The 15,855-nt window shown below is 57.8% G+C and overlaps 1 protein-coding gene across 2 annotated transcripts; it reads right to left on the bottom strand.

Annotated features, from left to right (window-relative positions):
* Nucleotides 1–1,872: 1,872 nt before the first annotated feature.
* MAG (myelin associated glycoprotein) lies at nt 1,873–15,548 on the bottom strand. Of its 2 annotated transcripts, XM_032842214.1 has the most exons (12): nt 15,462–15,548; nt 13,598–13,657; nt 13,035–13,103; nt 12,480–12,848; nt 11,008–11,304; nt 10,643–10,900; nt 9,205–9,465; nt 4,705–4,992; nt 4,245–4,341; nt 3,363–3,462; nt 3,061–3,099; nt 2,284–2,390 (listed from the first exon to the last, which is right to left on the bottom strand). In XM_032842214.1, exons 3-11 carry the CDS (start codon nt 13,078–13,080, stop codon nt 3,073–3,075), a joined length of 1,743 nt encoding a protein of 580 aa, XP_032698105.1. In that variant the 5' UTR covers nt 13,081–13,103; nt 13,598–13,657; nt 15,462–15,548; the 3' UTR covers nt 2,284–2,390; nt 3,061–3,072. The 2 variants fall into 2 exon arrangements, with proteins under 2 accessions (XP_032698104.1, XP_032698105.1); XM_032842213.1 differs by lacking the exon at nt 3,061–3,099 and having other exon boundaries at nt 1,873–2,390.
* Between the last annotated feature and the right edge of the window lie 307 nt (nt 15,549–15,855).

Genomic DNA, 15,855 nt, shown 5'->3' with positions numbered 1-15,855 from the left:
GGGTGGCGCTTTGGGCAGCACAGGGTTACTGGAGTCTCTCATTATTGACACTGCTCTGCTCCTCAGGGCGAAGTCCTTAGGCCCAGGCCAGACCTGCTGGAGCCAGGGTCTGTTGTCAGAAGACAGGTGTGTCAGGGCGAGGTCCCCGTGCGTGTGCACAGGAGATCCAGTGGGGACTGCTCCTGCAGCTGCTGGGCAGCCCCTACTAGGCTCTGCCCAATCCTGGACCACTGCTTGGCCTTATTTTCAGCACCTGAAATTTTGCCAAATATGTTCCCACTGAGAGCCTTCACACACAGTGTCCCTGTGGGATTTCCTGTCAGTGGGACACCTCCCTGGCTCCTGAGACCCCCAGACACACCTCCATTCTGTGCTCTGAAAGCCCCCTTGCCCTGGTCCCGGGAGCAGGTGTTACAGGTTGCAGTCTGGCGTTGTGCATGAAGTCCTTGATTCAATGTCTTCCTCTCTATAGGATAGAGTCCTGCCAGGAAAGAGCCCAGGGAGGCCTTGGGGTCGGTCTCCTCCTGGCCACTCCCAGCCCCGCTAGCACCCACAGCTCTTGTCCTGCAAGTCGACCTCCCATTCCAGCCGAGATGGCCTCACCGCCTTCCCTGCCCATGTGGTTTGGTGAGTCCTGTCCTCAGTCTCCACTGTGGCCTCTGTGGTATCCTCTGACCTCTTTAAAACCCAGGGGAAAACTGCCCTGTTGAGGAACCACTCCTACATGGCAACTCTACTCTCAGGGATCCCTCAGTGCTCTCGGGCCAGTGAGCTCAGGTGCTTCTCACCAAGATGGCAGGGCGCACGGTGGGAGAACTCTGGGCTCTGGGCTCAAGTCAGGGCTGTGCCATTACCACCTGGGGGACCTCAGCTTCTCTAGGTTCTCAAACATCCGTGCATCAGAATCACCTGGAGGACTTGTCAAAACAAGTTTTGGGTTCCTGCCGTCTGGCATGGACCTTAAGAATGGGCCTTTCTTTCCTTTTTTTTTTTTTTTTAAGATTTTATTTATTTATTTGAGAGAGAGCACACATGAGCGGCGGGTGGTGGTGGGGAGAGGAAGAGGGAGAAGCAGACTCCTCACTGAGCAGGGAGCCCAACGTGGGGCTCAATTCCAGGACTCTGAGATCATGACCTGAGCTGAAGGCAGGCGCTTAACCGACTGAGCCACCCAGGCCCCCAAGAATGTGCCTTTCTAACGAGTTCCCAGATGATATGGATGCTGCTGGTGTGGGACCCCACTTTGAGAGCCATTGTCATGCTAGTTAGGGAAGGGAAGGGGAGATTAATAATGTAGATCAGGTAGAACCATGGGGCACATAACAACTCTTAGTTATTAATATCATCCGTACCAGAGAGTCTGGCCCTCTTCAGATTGCCAACAGGGGTTAGGGAAAAGAGAAGAATGGAGTCTAGGGCCTGGCCACTCTATTTCCTAGCTCTGGGGCCCTAGGAAAATCCCCTAGCTTCTCTGAGCCCCGGTGTCATCTTCACGGCCTTGTCCCGTTCCTTACCCCAGATGGCCTGAGCTTCCTGAAGGGGCTCCGTACACAGCTGGTGCCTACTTAATGTTTCTTAAACCAAATAAAGTAAAGTTGGGCAGGCTGAGGCTGTGAAATATGGAGTGAATGTGAGGGATGGCGGTCAAATCAGCACGGCTCATGAAACGCCCCGACCGGCAGAGGGCGTGAGGGGATGTGAGTGAGTGAAGGGGCCAGACCCAGCCCACAGCTGCCAGTCAGGGTGGTGGCCTTGGACTCGGGGCTAGAATTCCTGGGCCTTTGTGCCTGCACAGGACCTCGCAGAGGGCGAGAAGAGGAGTGGCAGGCTTCGCTAGGATGGATCAGGAACCATCAGGATCTAGACAAGTGGTTGGCTTCATGGCATTTATTTCTCGTCCCTCTGTACAGGCCCTGGGGCCGGGTGTGGGGGCAGGAGACCAGGCAGGGGTAGCAATAAATAACATGGACGGACAGACGGAGCTCCCCTCCAGACAGATGAGGTTAAAGGAGGTTAGAGAGGAGCCACAGTGTGGGGTGGGTGCTGGCAGGGCCGGGGACAGCTGAGAAGGAGGGGAGGCCAGGCCCCCAGGACCTCACTGTCACCTGCCTCCTTCCTTTACGGCCCCAGCCCCCACCACTATGGGGAGCAAGGGAGCCCATAACCAGTAGGGGCCAGTGAGGGTCCTGAGGGAGGGGTGGTCGCACAGGCAGCCCCTAGCTCCCTCACTTGACACGGATTTCAGCATACTCGGCCAGCTCCTCCGTCAGGGTGTAGCTGTCCTTGGTGGGTCGTTTGCCCAGGTCCGAGTGAGAATAGCTCAGGTCCACCTCTGGGGGCTCCCCACGAAGGCCCAGCAGCCTCCTCTCAGATCCCAGTCGCCTCTCGCTCTGCAAACAGAAAGAGCCCAATAGAAGGGTCTTGTTCCACCTTTTCCAGGGCCAACAGCTGCAATCCCATTCACCCCCACAGCTCCAAAGTCAAGTCCCAAAGCTCCGTGTAGACCTCCTTTCTCAAGGCCCGCCAGTGCAGCCTGGGGCCTTTGCCGATGCTGGTGCCCCCACGCACGACAGCCTCTTCATTGCTAAGCCTGAGAGTCACCCACAAAGTCAGTGTGTCCAGGAAGACCTCTTCAACATAAGGATTTGGGGCACAGGCGATTCAACCCATAGCCTCTTGTCAGATTAAAGTCACCTGGTTGGGATCCCGCCTTTCCAAATGTGTAAGTGCCTGGTTCCATATGACCTTCCCCCATATTTAGGTTTAGGGTGACTTCCCTCCTCAGTCTGGGAGATCCTGCAGGGGTGACTTCAGCTTCCCTGTCCTGTGCTCCACCCCGCCCCCACCCCTACATGGGGCCTTTGGACACAGACATGGGACAGTGGCCACAGACAGAAGGGAGCAGCAACAGGACAGAATAGACAAGGCCAGGAGAGCTGGGCAGGGCCAGACTTAGCCAGGGAACATCCTGGACACCTGACGAGAACGCACACACATGCACGCCAACCCCGAGGCCCACAAGGGCCCAGAGGCGGGCCCACTGAGGTCCCTGGATCCTACCTCCTGGGGCGCTCATTCCAGGGTAGAGACCTCTCTGGACTATTGGAGAAGGAAATGCAGTCATAGACCCGGGTGGGGAGGAGGGGGCTGCCCTCTGCTGAGCCCCTCAGCCCCCATCCCAGCCTCAGCCTGAACACCCCTCCCAGCCCGGGTGCAGCCCACCCTCCACGCTTCCTCCCTTTCCCTTCTGAAGGGGCCAGCCTCCCCACCGTCCCTTGGCCTCCCAGGTCCTCCCAGGCCCTCAGGGTCCCCAGCACCCCGGTTTTCCAGCTAGTCTGGAGCCACAGGGCTCCGGCCCTCACCTCATATTTCTCTGGTGCCCCGGAGATGCGGAAGTCGCTGCTGAACAGAACCGGGGGGTTGTCCCCCGCCGAGAAGCTGGGGCTCTCTGTCACGTTCTTTCTGCAGGGCAGGACACATCAGCCCCAGCAGGAGTCCCAGGCCTCCCTCTCCGCTCCCTTTCTGCACCCCATCTACCTGAGGAGTTTGGTTCAACGGACCCCAGGGCAGTTCCCACCCATCTCTCTAAGACGGCATAGATGGCCCTTCAGAATGACCAGCCTCTTCCTGTCCCCCGTGCCCATCCCTCCATCAGGTTCTTGGCCTCTGCAACTTTTGGGGACCCCAGCTTAGTTTCTTGGGGTTCTTCTCATGTGCTCTGTCTCTGTCCTCCCCTCTTGCTGCCAGGACATGGAGCAAAGGGATGAATTTGTTTTCAGGGAAGCTGATGTGTGTGCCACAAGGAGGGAGAATAGCAGAGTTGTTGTGGGGGGTGGTCTGGGGCTGGGGAGTGTCCTTTTGCCAGAGATGATGTGTGTAATCACCCAGGCCCTGGAACCGACGGTGACCGGCCCCGTGGCTATGAGCCAGGGGTCGCTGGCTCTCCCCCACTACACTGGAGCGTGTGCAGGAGGGTTCCTAAAGGGCACGGGGCTGTGGCCACAGAACGTGGGGACCGGGTAACCAACAGGGGAAAGTGCCCGGCTCGGGCACTGGCCCACCCCGAAATGTTAGCTGAAGCCCCTCTCCTCCATGCAGCCAAACATGCACAGAGCAGAATCACCCTCCCGAACACAGACAGGGCTGCCCTCGCTTGGCCACCTGCTACCTCTAACTGATCTCCCCACCTCCCCAGCCCCGGGAGAGTCCCCAACCTCCCAGATGAAACCTGGCAAGCCACTCACTTCCTGCGTGTCTGGGTGATGTAGCAGACGATGGCAATTAGGATGGCAAAGGCTACCACGGCTCCCACGGGGCCGATCTTGGCCCACATCAGGCGGTCTGAGGACAGAAGATCCAGGCACCCTCAGGAATACTGGTGGTAGTGAGGACACTCGGGGTCTTGGGAGATGGGCTGGGGCAGAGATGATGGTGAAAACGTTTCCAGAGCTGGCACAGCCTTGCACTGCCTGACTGGCCCAGAGGGCTTAGTGGCCAGAGGGTCCAGGAGAGGGCCCATGAAGCACAGGCAAACCCAGGGCAGCCTCTTCTTACCAACTGGAAAGGGCATCTTTACCACTTGCTCCACCTGCGTCGCCCGACCCAAGCTGGGTGGCTGATGGTCAGCCTCGGGGAGGGAAGCCTGGATCCAAGAGAAGCCCCCTCCACCCCTGTGGCTCCCCGCCCCAAGACCACAGCACTCACGGGCTCCCTGGAAGGGCAGCTCCAGACTCTTGGTGCCATAGAGGTTGTGGGCCGTGCAAATGACCCGGGGCGGGGCCTGGGCCTGCCCCCGCAGCGTGAGGATGCTGGTGAGCAGGAGGCCACTGCGCTCCGAGTACACAAACTCCCGCTCGGTCTCATTCACAGTCACGTTGCGTGAGGGCAGCTCGAAGGCCACGGACGGCTCTGGGTTGGATTTCACCACGCATAGGCACTGCACCGTGTCCCGGGCTGCTGCACAGTGGGACTCCAGGAGGATCATGGGGGCAACTGCAGGAGCAAGAAGGACCAGGACTCAGGGGACTGGCGCCAACCGGAGGCTGAGCCTCAGGGGACTCCGTGGCGGAACAGCTGTCTCGGAGACGAGCTGCATTTCCCCCTTCGCACTACCTCTGGCCCCCTCTCTTTGTTCACCTTGTCAAACAAGTGAGCTCACGAGGCTCCCTGCTCAAAACCCTCCTTCCGTTGCCCCCAGGTCACTGACAATGGTATCCAAATTCTTTCCCTGGCTTGGCAAGGCCCCGCGGGACCCAGCCGCACGGGTCTTCTCTTGCCATGGCTCCTGACCTGTCACAATGGCCTCCTCGGTCTTTCTAAAGCTCATGGAGCTTCTTCCCAGCTCAGGGTCTTGGAGATTCTCCTTCACCCTGGAACACCCCCTAACACCTGCTGAACTCAGTCCCTCCCTCTCTGCCCGGGGCTCTACTCAGGTGATATCTTCTCTGACCACTCACGGAAATTGTGCCTCGCTTCACTAACCATTCGCTCTCTGTCCTGCTTGGCTTTTGCTCCCCAGCACTTATCCCTACCCATGTGAGATACCCACATGGCTGGGCTCTTGCTGCCGTCAAGACCGGTTCTCGCTCTGCCTACTCTCCATCCCCATCCTTAGAACCCGCCTTTCACATAGTGGAGTTCTGCGAAGACTGGCATGGGCTACTGAATCCTGCCGGCTCCCCTCCCTGGCCACCTGCAGATGCCCCTGCTGACTCCCTCAAGCCCCCTTGCACCCTGACTGTCCCTCTGTCCTGGGCTCTTCCACTAACACTGACACCAACCCCCACCCTCCATCCAAGGTCATTGTTCTGAGCTTTCCTTTGCTGCTGTTTGTATTACAAAAATGGTACTGGTCTGGGTTTTGTGGGGGTTTTTTTTGGTGGGGGTGTTGATTTCTTTCATTTTCTAAAATATGATAATATAATAGAACATCGAATGTTGCTTTTCAAAACTATGTTCTCTCCCCTCCTGAAGAATCCAGCACTGGAGTCTGCTCACTCTAGACTGAGCTCTGGTTCTCAGTTCTGAGCAGAACCCCCCTGCACATGGCCAAAAGACCCTCGGGCCACCTACCCCCCCCCCCACTTACTTCCAATTTCCGGCAAAAAAAGAATATGCAAGTAACAGTGACGGGCCAGGAAGTCACATGACCCAATTCGAGCTCAAGATGGTTCCAGCTGGAACCTCAATGTGTACTTGCATCTAAATCTAGTAATTTAAAAATATATAGCCCGAAATCTGTGCAGGCAAACATGCACTATGCCTTGTTATAGTGTTAACGAATTAACACCCCACAGAATAATGACAAACCCGAACCAACAGCTGTTACATTTTTTCAGAAACCCTTTCATTCAAGACAGCGTCCGCCCTCAACCCCTTGCCACCACCCTGCCTCCATGTTGCTCAGTATCTCCGCAGCTTTCCAGGCAGCCAGGGAGACCTGGGGAACCCTGACTGACCCTATACAAACCCCCAGTCCCACAAAGAATGGGCAGTTTGGGGCGGGAGTGCTTTGGCAGAGCCTAGCTCTGCCATTTACTGGCCCTGATCAGGCCACTTGGCTTCGCTGGGCCTCCAAGGTGGAGTTTTCATCTGTGCAAATAGGAGTATTGGTCCTTTCTCTCAACAGACTATGAGAACTTCCAAGGTTGGCTCACAAGTGTGTTCTAAAGGCTTAACATTCTTCCCAAGGATTCAGGATGAGATAAATGGAACCATTCCAGCAGGGGGAGCACGTGAGCAAAGCCTTGGCCGCAGGAACTCCGGGAGGGCCAGGAGCCTGGAGTCCAAGGGAGAGATTAGTGGGAAATGATTTTCGGAGCAAATGGTGTCAGGCACTGTGGGCATTCAGCATAACTTCCAGACTCTTCACAGCCTTCTTTGGGGTCAGCTATGGTTATCATATACCCGTTTTTCAGTGGAGAGGCTCCGCAAAAGTGAAGTCACTTGTCTGGGATCATGCTGCCGCACGATGGAGACAGAGCAGGGATTCTGACCCAGGTGGGTTCAGCTCTGTCTGGTGCTGGACACCAGCTCACACTTCGGTTTCCTTCTTAAACTGGGATGAAGAACAGTCCCTCACAATCATGTTGTGATGAGACCAAAATAGGTCAGCGTGCGCGGAGGGCTTAGACTAGTCCCCTGCGTGCGAGCAATCAGTAGAGGTGAGAGCCTTGCCGCATGTCCCTCACCATGCTGGGCCCCAGCTCAATGGGTCAGAAGGACGCCCCGCTCTAGGAGCACCTGCCATTGTCAGTGGGCAACAAATCCCTGGTGCGAGGGGACATGGACTTCAGGGACAGAGAGGAGCCTGAGGGATGCCGTGGCCAGAAGCCTGAGGCCACCCTGCCATAGGGCACACCTGTGACCCGGGCCTGGGTGAAGCTGGCAGGGCTCAGCAGGTGGGGCGAGAGCCAGTGGGGGGCGGGGCACAGCTGCTCCTCGGCTCCAGCAGGCTGAAGGCCTTCCACTCCAAATCCATTGGTTTGTTTCCAAAAAGAAGCCTGATTAAGTAAGTCCTTGGGTGCCGCGGGCTGCAGAGCAGCAAAGCAGCCAGAGGTTTAAGAGCTGGGCCAGAGGAAAGTCCAGAAGACTCCTGGCTCTGATCGACCCTCCGAGCTGCATGGTCTTGGGGGATTCTGACCTTTGTCTTCTGCTCCGTCAAAGAGGGGATGATAACGTGTACCTGCTTCACAGGGTGACCACACGGGCTCAGGAGAAGAACACTGCAGGGCTCGGGGTCCTGCCCAGAGGAGACCATGAATGACCATTTGCTGCCGCCCCTCTCGCTGTCCAGGAGAGCCTGTGACTCCAATGTACGTGAGACCCTATGGTGTTCAGGCTCAGGGGTTTCCACCCAATTCTCAGGGGGCTCTCTGACCCTCAGACTTATGAGGCCACTGGCTTGGGGTGTGACAGGGAAAAGGGGTGTAGCAGAAGGAGGAAGCTAGCCCAGGAGGGCGAGGATGGAGAAAACAGAGCACCCCACAACGCATGATCGCCTTGGGTACTGAGAGCGAGCAGGTGCTGGGAGGGATCGTGCCCCAGAGTGAAAGGTTAGCACAGCGGTGCATGGCCATCCCTTTGCCTTGGAAGGTGGCACTCGAAATAGCCTGTCTCTGTCACCTACTGATTATCGCCACATTCAGAGTACTGAGTCTAGGTGGTGCTCACTACCTTCTGGCAAACCTAGGGGGTGGGGACACTGGAGGTAGAATAACGGAGGCAGGGACTGGTCAGTCAGGTCTGGAAGCTAGTGCCAGAAACCAGGCAGGAGCTGAAGAGGAAGCAGAGGGGACGGCCACATGGGGGTGACATTCCAGAGGGAGTTGCTGCAGGAGAGGGAGTGGAAACCACTCGCTGGGGGCTACAGCCCTGCATGGCAGTGGGGGGTGGGGGTGGAGTGGGGGTGTTGGCAGTGTCATCGGTGAAGAGGTTGGGACAGCTGCTGGTTGCCAGTGGAATGATAAGCTTCATTTCCAAGACTTCCAAGCTTTCTACATGCATCCCTCCCATCCCATTTCTCTGGCTAAACTCCACCTGTTCGTCAGCTTGGTGTCCTCTTGGTCCTCTCCCCCATGTTCCCCACAGTCACACTGCCCTTGGCACATAGCAACAGCTCGATCAGTGTATTCTGATGTAACAACAGGATGAGGTCAACTACGGCAGAACAGTGAAGCCAGACTGTCTGGATGTGAACCGTTCTCTGGCTGTGTGACCTTGGGTAATGGCATAACCTCTCTGGGCCTCCGTTTGCTTCTCTGGAAACTGGAGACAGTAACAGCGCCTCCCTCCTGGGAATGTCATGTGGTTGAAATGAATGGGTCCCGTACAAAGCTTCCAGCAATGCCTGGTACGTAGCAATGCAACACAAGGGTTGGGTTAGATGTCCTAGTTATTGGTGATTGCAAAGGGGGCAGGCAGAGGCCACAGGATCCAGAAATCTCCTTGGTCAAAAGCGCACCTCAGGATGTGGAAACACAGTACTCTCAGGTGGGACTTTCAGTTTGTTGCTGTGGATTCAGCTTCCCTACCTTGCCCATTCTCATCTGCTGGGGGAAAGCTGACCCTTGGCTGGAATGCATGGATGCTTCCCAGCAAGCCAGGTGCTCCCACTGAACCACCCACCGAGGCGGGGAATGAGGAACGACATGAAGTCCAGCCTGCTTCCGGCAGGACAAGGGGAGAGGAGCAGGGGGTACTCACACTCCACGGACAGGTTGAAGGTGGTAGCCCTCTGGCCATACTGGTTCTCAGCCACACACCAGTACTCTCCGTCATCCTCGGGAGTGACGGCAGGCAGCTCAAGCTGCAGCTCGCTCTCGTAGATGACCGTGGCCAGAATCTGCTTCTCCTTGAAGATGGTGAGAATAGGATCCGGGTTGCTCTGTGTGGAGCACAAGATGGAGACCGTCTCCCCCTCCACAGCCACCATCGTCCCGTTCACCATCGGCTTCCGGGGTGCATCTGGGAGGGGCAGGACGGCGGGGGGAGCAATGGTCAGAAGCCAAGGGTGCCTCTTCTGCCAGCCAACTCCCATCCCCAATGTGACCCCATACATCCCAATCTGAGCACACCGGCTCCGATGGTTCAGATAATCCCTGTCTGGCTATCCTATTTATAAGAACAGAGGCTCTGCGGCCAGCCCGCTGTGCTCAAATCCCGGCTCCACCCCTTCCCAGCTATGCGTGGACCCATGTCCTAACCTCTCCGGGCCTCATTTCTCTTATCTGCAAAAGGAGCTTAATAATAGTCCCAACCTCACAGGAGTCACGGAGAACCTAAATGACAGGAGCCGTATTAGCCTGAGCAAGGTGAGATGAAGATTCCCAAACCACGTGAGTGGACACTGTGTTAGTAAATAAATGTAGTTGGCAAGACGGGGATATGGGCTTTGGAGAAAAACAAACAGGGTGATGAGAAATCAGGGTAGTTGGAGTTTTAACTAGGACGGTGAGGGAAGGCTTCCCCGAAAAGAGAAGAGGAGGGTCAGGGCTAGCCGTGGGGATGTCCGGGGGAAGAGTATTTGTGGAAGGCACTCAGAAACTGCTGAGTGGATGCTGGCGGCAGCTCTCATTATTATTATCCACAGGCCTGGGCATTTTGCCTCAATAAATATTTGTGAATGAGTGAATGAATGAATGACCTCTCCTTGGTTCCTAACAAAGAACCCTATCTGACCAGCGGGGGACTCCAGAACATAACACAGTGCTGGCGAGGGGCTGGGTGAGGTCTGGGGTCCCTTGTCCCTTTACCTGCAACTGCAACGGGGATCATTGGGAAATGGGGATTTCCAGGGCCCAGATCCACTCCCAGACCAGGCAAGGCTGGTCGGAGTTTCACCGGCATTCCTGCGCAGCAGGGAACCATCTGTCTTCCCACCTCGCCCGGGGGAGAAGAGTGGTGCGCAGTAGGTGTTCATCAGATGCTTGCAGGACGCAGGAGGGAACGCCTTGACCTGCAGCCCTCCACTCCACCTTGGCCACCACCTTGGCCTCCACCTTGGCGGTGCTGGGGTGGGCCCGCGGGCCCGCCCCTGCTCCCGGCCCCGCCCCCGCCCCGCTCGGCAAGCGAGGCGCCAGCTTCCCTTCCTCTGTCCTTCCCCTTCTCTGTCCAGCCACTGCCGGACGCGGGGGCCACTCACACATGACGCTGAGCCCCACGGTGCCGTTGTCCTGGCCATAGGCGTTCTCTGCCAGGCAGGCGTAGACACCGTCCTCCGCGGCGGTCACCTCTTCCAGATCCAGGAACAGGCTTTCGGCCACGGCCTCCCGGAGCACCGTGCCGTCCCTCATCCAGGTCAGCAGCGGCAGCGGGTTGCTGTCCGCCCCGCAGAGCAGGCTGACGTGCGAACCCTCGATGGCCTCCACCGAGGCGTTCATTTCCACGATCACCGGGGGGTCTAAGGCCCGAGACAAGAGGAGGGGGCGGGGGTCAGCGAGCTCGGGCCGCACACCGCGCCCCTGGCCCTGCCCGCCGCCCCACCCCCCGCCCCGTCCCCAGGCTCACACTTGACGTCCAGGCTGGCATAGCCCTCGAACTGCAGGGTGGTGTTGGGGAAGGAGGCCTGGCAGCCCAGCCGGTGGCCGTTGGCCTCCCTAGTGGGCACGAAGTGTAGCAGCGACACCTGCACCCAGGTGCCCTCGTCCTCGCGCAGCCGACCCAGCACAGTGGGCTCCCCCAGCCCTTCGTGGCCCAGCCAGCTCAGCTCTGGGCGCAGCTCAGGGCAGTTGTCCGGCACCATGCAGCTCACCTCCACTTCAGAGCCTGCCACCACCTCCGGGGGAACCACGATGTTGGGGGTGTCTAGATGAGGGGCAGGGAACAGAAGGGTCGAGGAAACGTTCTTGGTTTGCGGTCCCCTCCCCAAAAGAATTCCCCTACAACCTTCTCTCTTCCTGGATACCCTTCACCGGGAGGCCCTCCTCATCCGACCACAGACGTGTAATAATGAAAATCACAGTATTATGGGCTGAATACTTGACAGTGTTTCCTTTGCCAGTCCTTCCGCCAAGCTAGAAGGTGGGTAACATTAGTTTGCTCAGTTTTTAGATGATGAAACTGGGGCCACAGCTAGTGTGGAGTAGAACTGCGCTTCAAACCCACTCCGGCTTCATCCTCAAGAAATTTCTCTCCTTTCCCATGTCTGCTTTGGTTTATTTTCCTGTCACATATGTGAGTGTGCATGTGTGTGTGCGTGTGTGTGTGTGATGTCTTGGAGATCTATGTCTGGCTGTGCCAGTGGGGTCTCTTTCTGCATTGGGGCTGTGATCTGGCTCATGAGGACTCTATTCAGATGGGGAACCCGAATCTAGGGGCTCCATGCTATAGGGCCTCTTGGAAATTGGGCGGCGTGCCCTGCTCTGATTGCCAAATCTGGCCCAGAACTGCATGCTCTTTGGCCTAAATTTAGGATTTGTTTTTAAAAATCAGAATCAGCAGCCAATGTTTAGAAATTAGGAGACTGCACAGAAAAACATGCAGTTCTGGTTTCTCTTAAAAATTCAGACTGTCTGAGAGCAGTATGTCCACGCTGTCCCCCAGCACTGGTCACCCAGAGCCAGGCGCAGCTCAGAGCACCCCACAAGGATTCACTCATTGAGCTGTAAGTGCTAGTCTTATCCCCATCTTACAGAGGATGAAAACAAGGTCCAGCGACATTAAGTAACATGCTCATAGTCACCCAGACAACCCAGGGCTCCAGAGGCCTTACCTCTAACCCCTGGGCCCCACTGCTTTCCTTCCAGTTGTTTTTAGAAGAAGAGGAAGAACCCTCATTTTTTCCTCTGAGGGCAGCAAGACTGTTTGGGGGCCCTGCTTTGTCTGTTTCTCTCATCTTCCTCCTCTGTGTGGGTGTGGGGGGTGTGCACCCCCAGCCAGACTGAGAAACCCCGGGCCTGGCCATCCCCAACCTCCCTGGAAAGGCGGCAAAGACTTGGTGCCACCCCCGCCCTCCGCGCGCACGCGCTCTGGGGACTCACTGATGATATCCAGAACACTGTGCTCTGAGAAGGTGTACTGGTTGTAGCCCCCTAGGTCCCCGCGGAAGTAGTACTTGCCGCCCAGCTCCGGGCTGAGGCTGCTGAGCAGAAGGGTGCAGTTACGCAGGCCAAGGTCCCCCAGGAGGCGGCTGCGGCCCTGGAAACTCTCGTGCACGACTTGGGTTCGAGACTTGAAGACCACCGGGGGGTAGTTTTTTGGGTAGGGGCTGTTGAAGTACCAGACGCCATGCACCACGGCCGGCCGCAGCTCATCGGGGAAGTCGAAGCGGCAGGGGATGGAGACACACGTGCCCTCGAAGGCAGAGATGGATGAGGGCATCCAGGCACCCCAGTGACCACCGCGAGAGGCTGTGGGCATGCAGGACCACTGAGGTGGAGCGACATGTCCTTCCTGGGTCATCACGCCCCACCCCTCAATGCACACAACTCCTATCACCTTCCACCACCCCCCTGGAGGCTGCAGGGACCCACAAAAACAGCCCCAGCCCACTCAGAGGCCAAGACTCCAGGATCCCCTGCACCCCTAGTCCTTACCTGAAATCATAATCCAAAACAGAGGCAGGGTCGTGAGGAAAATCATTTTGTCCAGCAAGTGAGCGACAGCTGGGGAGGGGAGAGGAGAGCACTAAAGGCGCGGGGAAGAAGTGAAGAGTGCCCCTGGTAAGGCTTCAGGAGGGGGCCTGTTCAGAAGTTGGCTACTGCTGCTATCATTATTTGGAATTACAAACATTTCTAATGTATTGACCATGCCCCAGGCCCTAATGCTTGATTCCGCTATATTATTCATTGGGTCTCTTTGAGATAGTGGCAGTTAGAACCCGCATTTTATAGCTGCAGTCCAGAGAGGTTAAGGAATTTGCCCAAGGCCATACAGCTGGTAAGTGGCAGAGTTGGGATTCAACTCCCATCTGCCAAGCTCCAGGTCTGCACACTTCACCACCACTTCGTAATGACATGCGGATAATTATCTTCATCGTCATCGTGCCCCTCCCCCCCCCCGGGGCATCTCCAGAAAGTAAGGACAGAGCCAGGGCTGGACCGGCTGTAGGAAGCAGGGGAAACCAGGGGGAAAGAGAAGTTGGAACCCTGGCCCTCACCTCAGTCTCCCTGAGTTGGGAACGCCTTCGGGTCTCACTTGAAGCTGTCAGCCAGCCAACCTGGAATGAGAGCCAGACAGGTGTAGCCCCGGCCAGCTGCCCTCTCTCTGCGTCCACTCTGAGTGGTGGCCTGCTGTGAGGCTGCCCACGTGGTTTCTGCTGCCTGGGGATGCTGGGGATGCTCCCACACAGCCTGGAAGCTACTCTGTAGTCATGGCCCGCCCGCCCCAAGTTGTGATGGTGAAGAACTTTGGGGAGGAAGGGGAAGCAGCAGCGTGTTGGGGTGGGGGGTGAAGCAGGCCGTGTGGTGAGTGGGGTGAGGGAGCAGATGTCCCACGGCTGAGGGCTGGGGGTGGCGGGCAGGGACCCAGCCCATCAATGACTGGGTTTCACAGCATCAGCATTCCCAACATGCCGCGGGAATTCCTGCCGCCCTCTCCCACCCCACAGATGGCCCCTGCTGTCCCCACCCTCAGCAGAGGCCAGGGCCCGGTACAAAAGAGCCCTGTTCCCTCAGGGTCAGGGTGCCTCATCCTGGGGGGCTTCTAGAGGTAGGTGGGATGAAAGAAGAGTCAGGTGGTCCTGGCTGGGCTCGGAGCAGGGCCAGGAAGGACCCTGGGGTTGGGAGTTTGTGAGTCACTGGCACCCGGCTGCTCTGTGGGTCGCCCCAGGGTCAAAGCCATGGTTTCAAGTGGCTGCCTTGCCTGGCCTTCACCGCCCTCTTCCCACGGCACGGACGCATGCACAGTCAGACACATGCAAATGCCGGTCTGAAATGTGACAGATCTAGACCCAACCAGAAGGAACAGGCTCACACAACAGCGACACAGGCACACACCCGGGCAGGGCAGCGAGCCCCCCTGCACCCACAGACTGCCCCCCCACACACAGTCCGGAGGCACCCCCCCACTGCCCTGCCTCCCACCCCCACACCGCGGGGATGACGTGGGCACACAGGCACACATGTGCTCACAAAGATGCACAGACCCGCACACACACATACACCAGGGGGTGGCCAAGGACAGACCCACCCGGATGCAGGCTGATGGACACACTGTGACAGGAAAGGACGGGGCCCCCCAGGAGGGCCGGTTACAGAGCCTGGGCACACCTGGGATGCAAGCGGGAAAACCACCTGTTTGTAATGGGGGCAAAGACTGGTTCTTGTCTTAGCTGTTAGGGTGAGCTGTGACTCTCTGAAGGCCCACAGTTCATAAACACATACACTGTACGTCTGAGGTCGTAAAATTTCACGGTGGGATGGGATTAGGAAAGAGCTCTAAAATTGTGCCCTAGTGGAATATAATGAAAACAAGGCTGATGTACATGGAGGCTCACCCAGGGGTGGTGCGTGCGTGCACACGTGCGCGCGCGCACACACACACACACACACACACACACACACACACCTGTCATGCGCCCCGTTGCTAACATGGCCTCACTCACAGCTCTTAGCCCCCACAGCTCTCTGCCCCTGCCCCCTCACAGATGGCAGGATCCCTACCCATCCCTCTGCTCCTCTTCCAGCCCCAGACCACCGTCCCCCCCAGTCTGCCCCAAATTCAGGAGCCCCAGGGCAGCTGTTCCTGCAGACCCCAGGGATGCTGAGAAGACCCCTGCGTTCTTCCTCTCTGTGGTTCCTTCCCTAAGCCCAATCACTCTCCCTGCCACGGTCCCAGCCCATTCCTTGAGCTGTCCTGAGCAGCACCCTGCCCCATCCTAAACTAGTGGCAGCTCCCGGTGCCCATCCATGGCCCAGAGCACCTTGCCTCGCATGTGCTTCTGGGCCCCCTTTGCCCCACCCTCTCAGCCCCGGTCCTCTGCTCTCCACCCCGTCGCCGGCCCCTCTCGGCTGAGTACTCACTTGGATGTTCTTGCTTCTGTCCCTCTGCTCCACCAGCCCCGCTCACAGTCCCCTGGCCTCCCAGGGTCCAGGCCCCCACTTGCAAGCCCGTCCCCTCCCCCCGGGTGCCAGGGGCCGCCTGCCTCCAGGGCCCAGCTCCTCCCTGCCCCCGAGGGAGGGGGGCACAAAGGGGCCCTTGTCACCACTGCTGGAACTGGGCAGCCTGACGCCTGGGTTCTACTAGCTCCTTCCTGGAGGGGATGGGGGGAGGCAGCCTCACTTGCTTTCCCTCCTCCATCACTGTGCACCCTGGTCCTGGGCCCCTGGGAGGGTCTTCTAGTATCTCTGGAAGTCTCAGGCTAAGAAACAAAAGCATGGTTCTCAGTGTCTAGGGAATCTTGGTGGTCGGGACAGG

This window comes from Lontra canadensis, unplaced genomic scaffold (assembly GCF_010015895.1).
Source record: "Lontra canadensis isolate GAN:19392208 unplaced genomic scaffold, GSC_riverotter_1.0 scaffold125, whole genome shotgun sequence".
Taxonomy (NCBI): Eukaryota; Metazoa; Chordata; class Mammalia; order Carnivora; family Mustelidae; genus Lontra; species Lontra canadensis.
The sequence above is the reverse complement of the archived record's forward strand: the minus strand, read 5'-3'. Positions and strand labels throughout refer to the sequence as shown.

What these genes read in the sequence shown, in the direction of transcription:
- MAG (XM_032842213.1), bottom strand. Translation starts at nt 13,080, where the DNA reads ATGATTTTCCTCACGACCCTGCCTCTGTTTTGGATTATGATTTCAG. An exon ending in CAGTGTTCTGGATATCATCA is followed by an intron (nt 11,305 to 12,479) that starts GTGAGTCCCCAG and finishes CCCCTCATCTAG; the next exon opens with ACACCCCCAACATCGTGGTT. An exon ending in TGCCAGCCTGGACGTCAAGT is followed by an intron (nt 10,901 to 11,007) that starts GTGAGCCTGGGG and finishes CTCGGGCCTTAG; the next exon opens with ACCCCCCGGTGATCGTGGAA.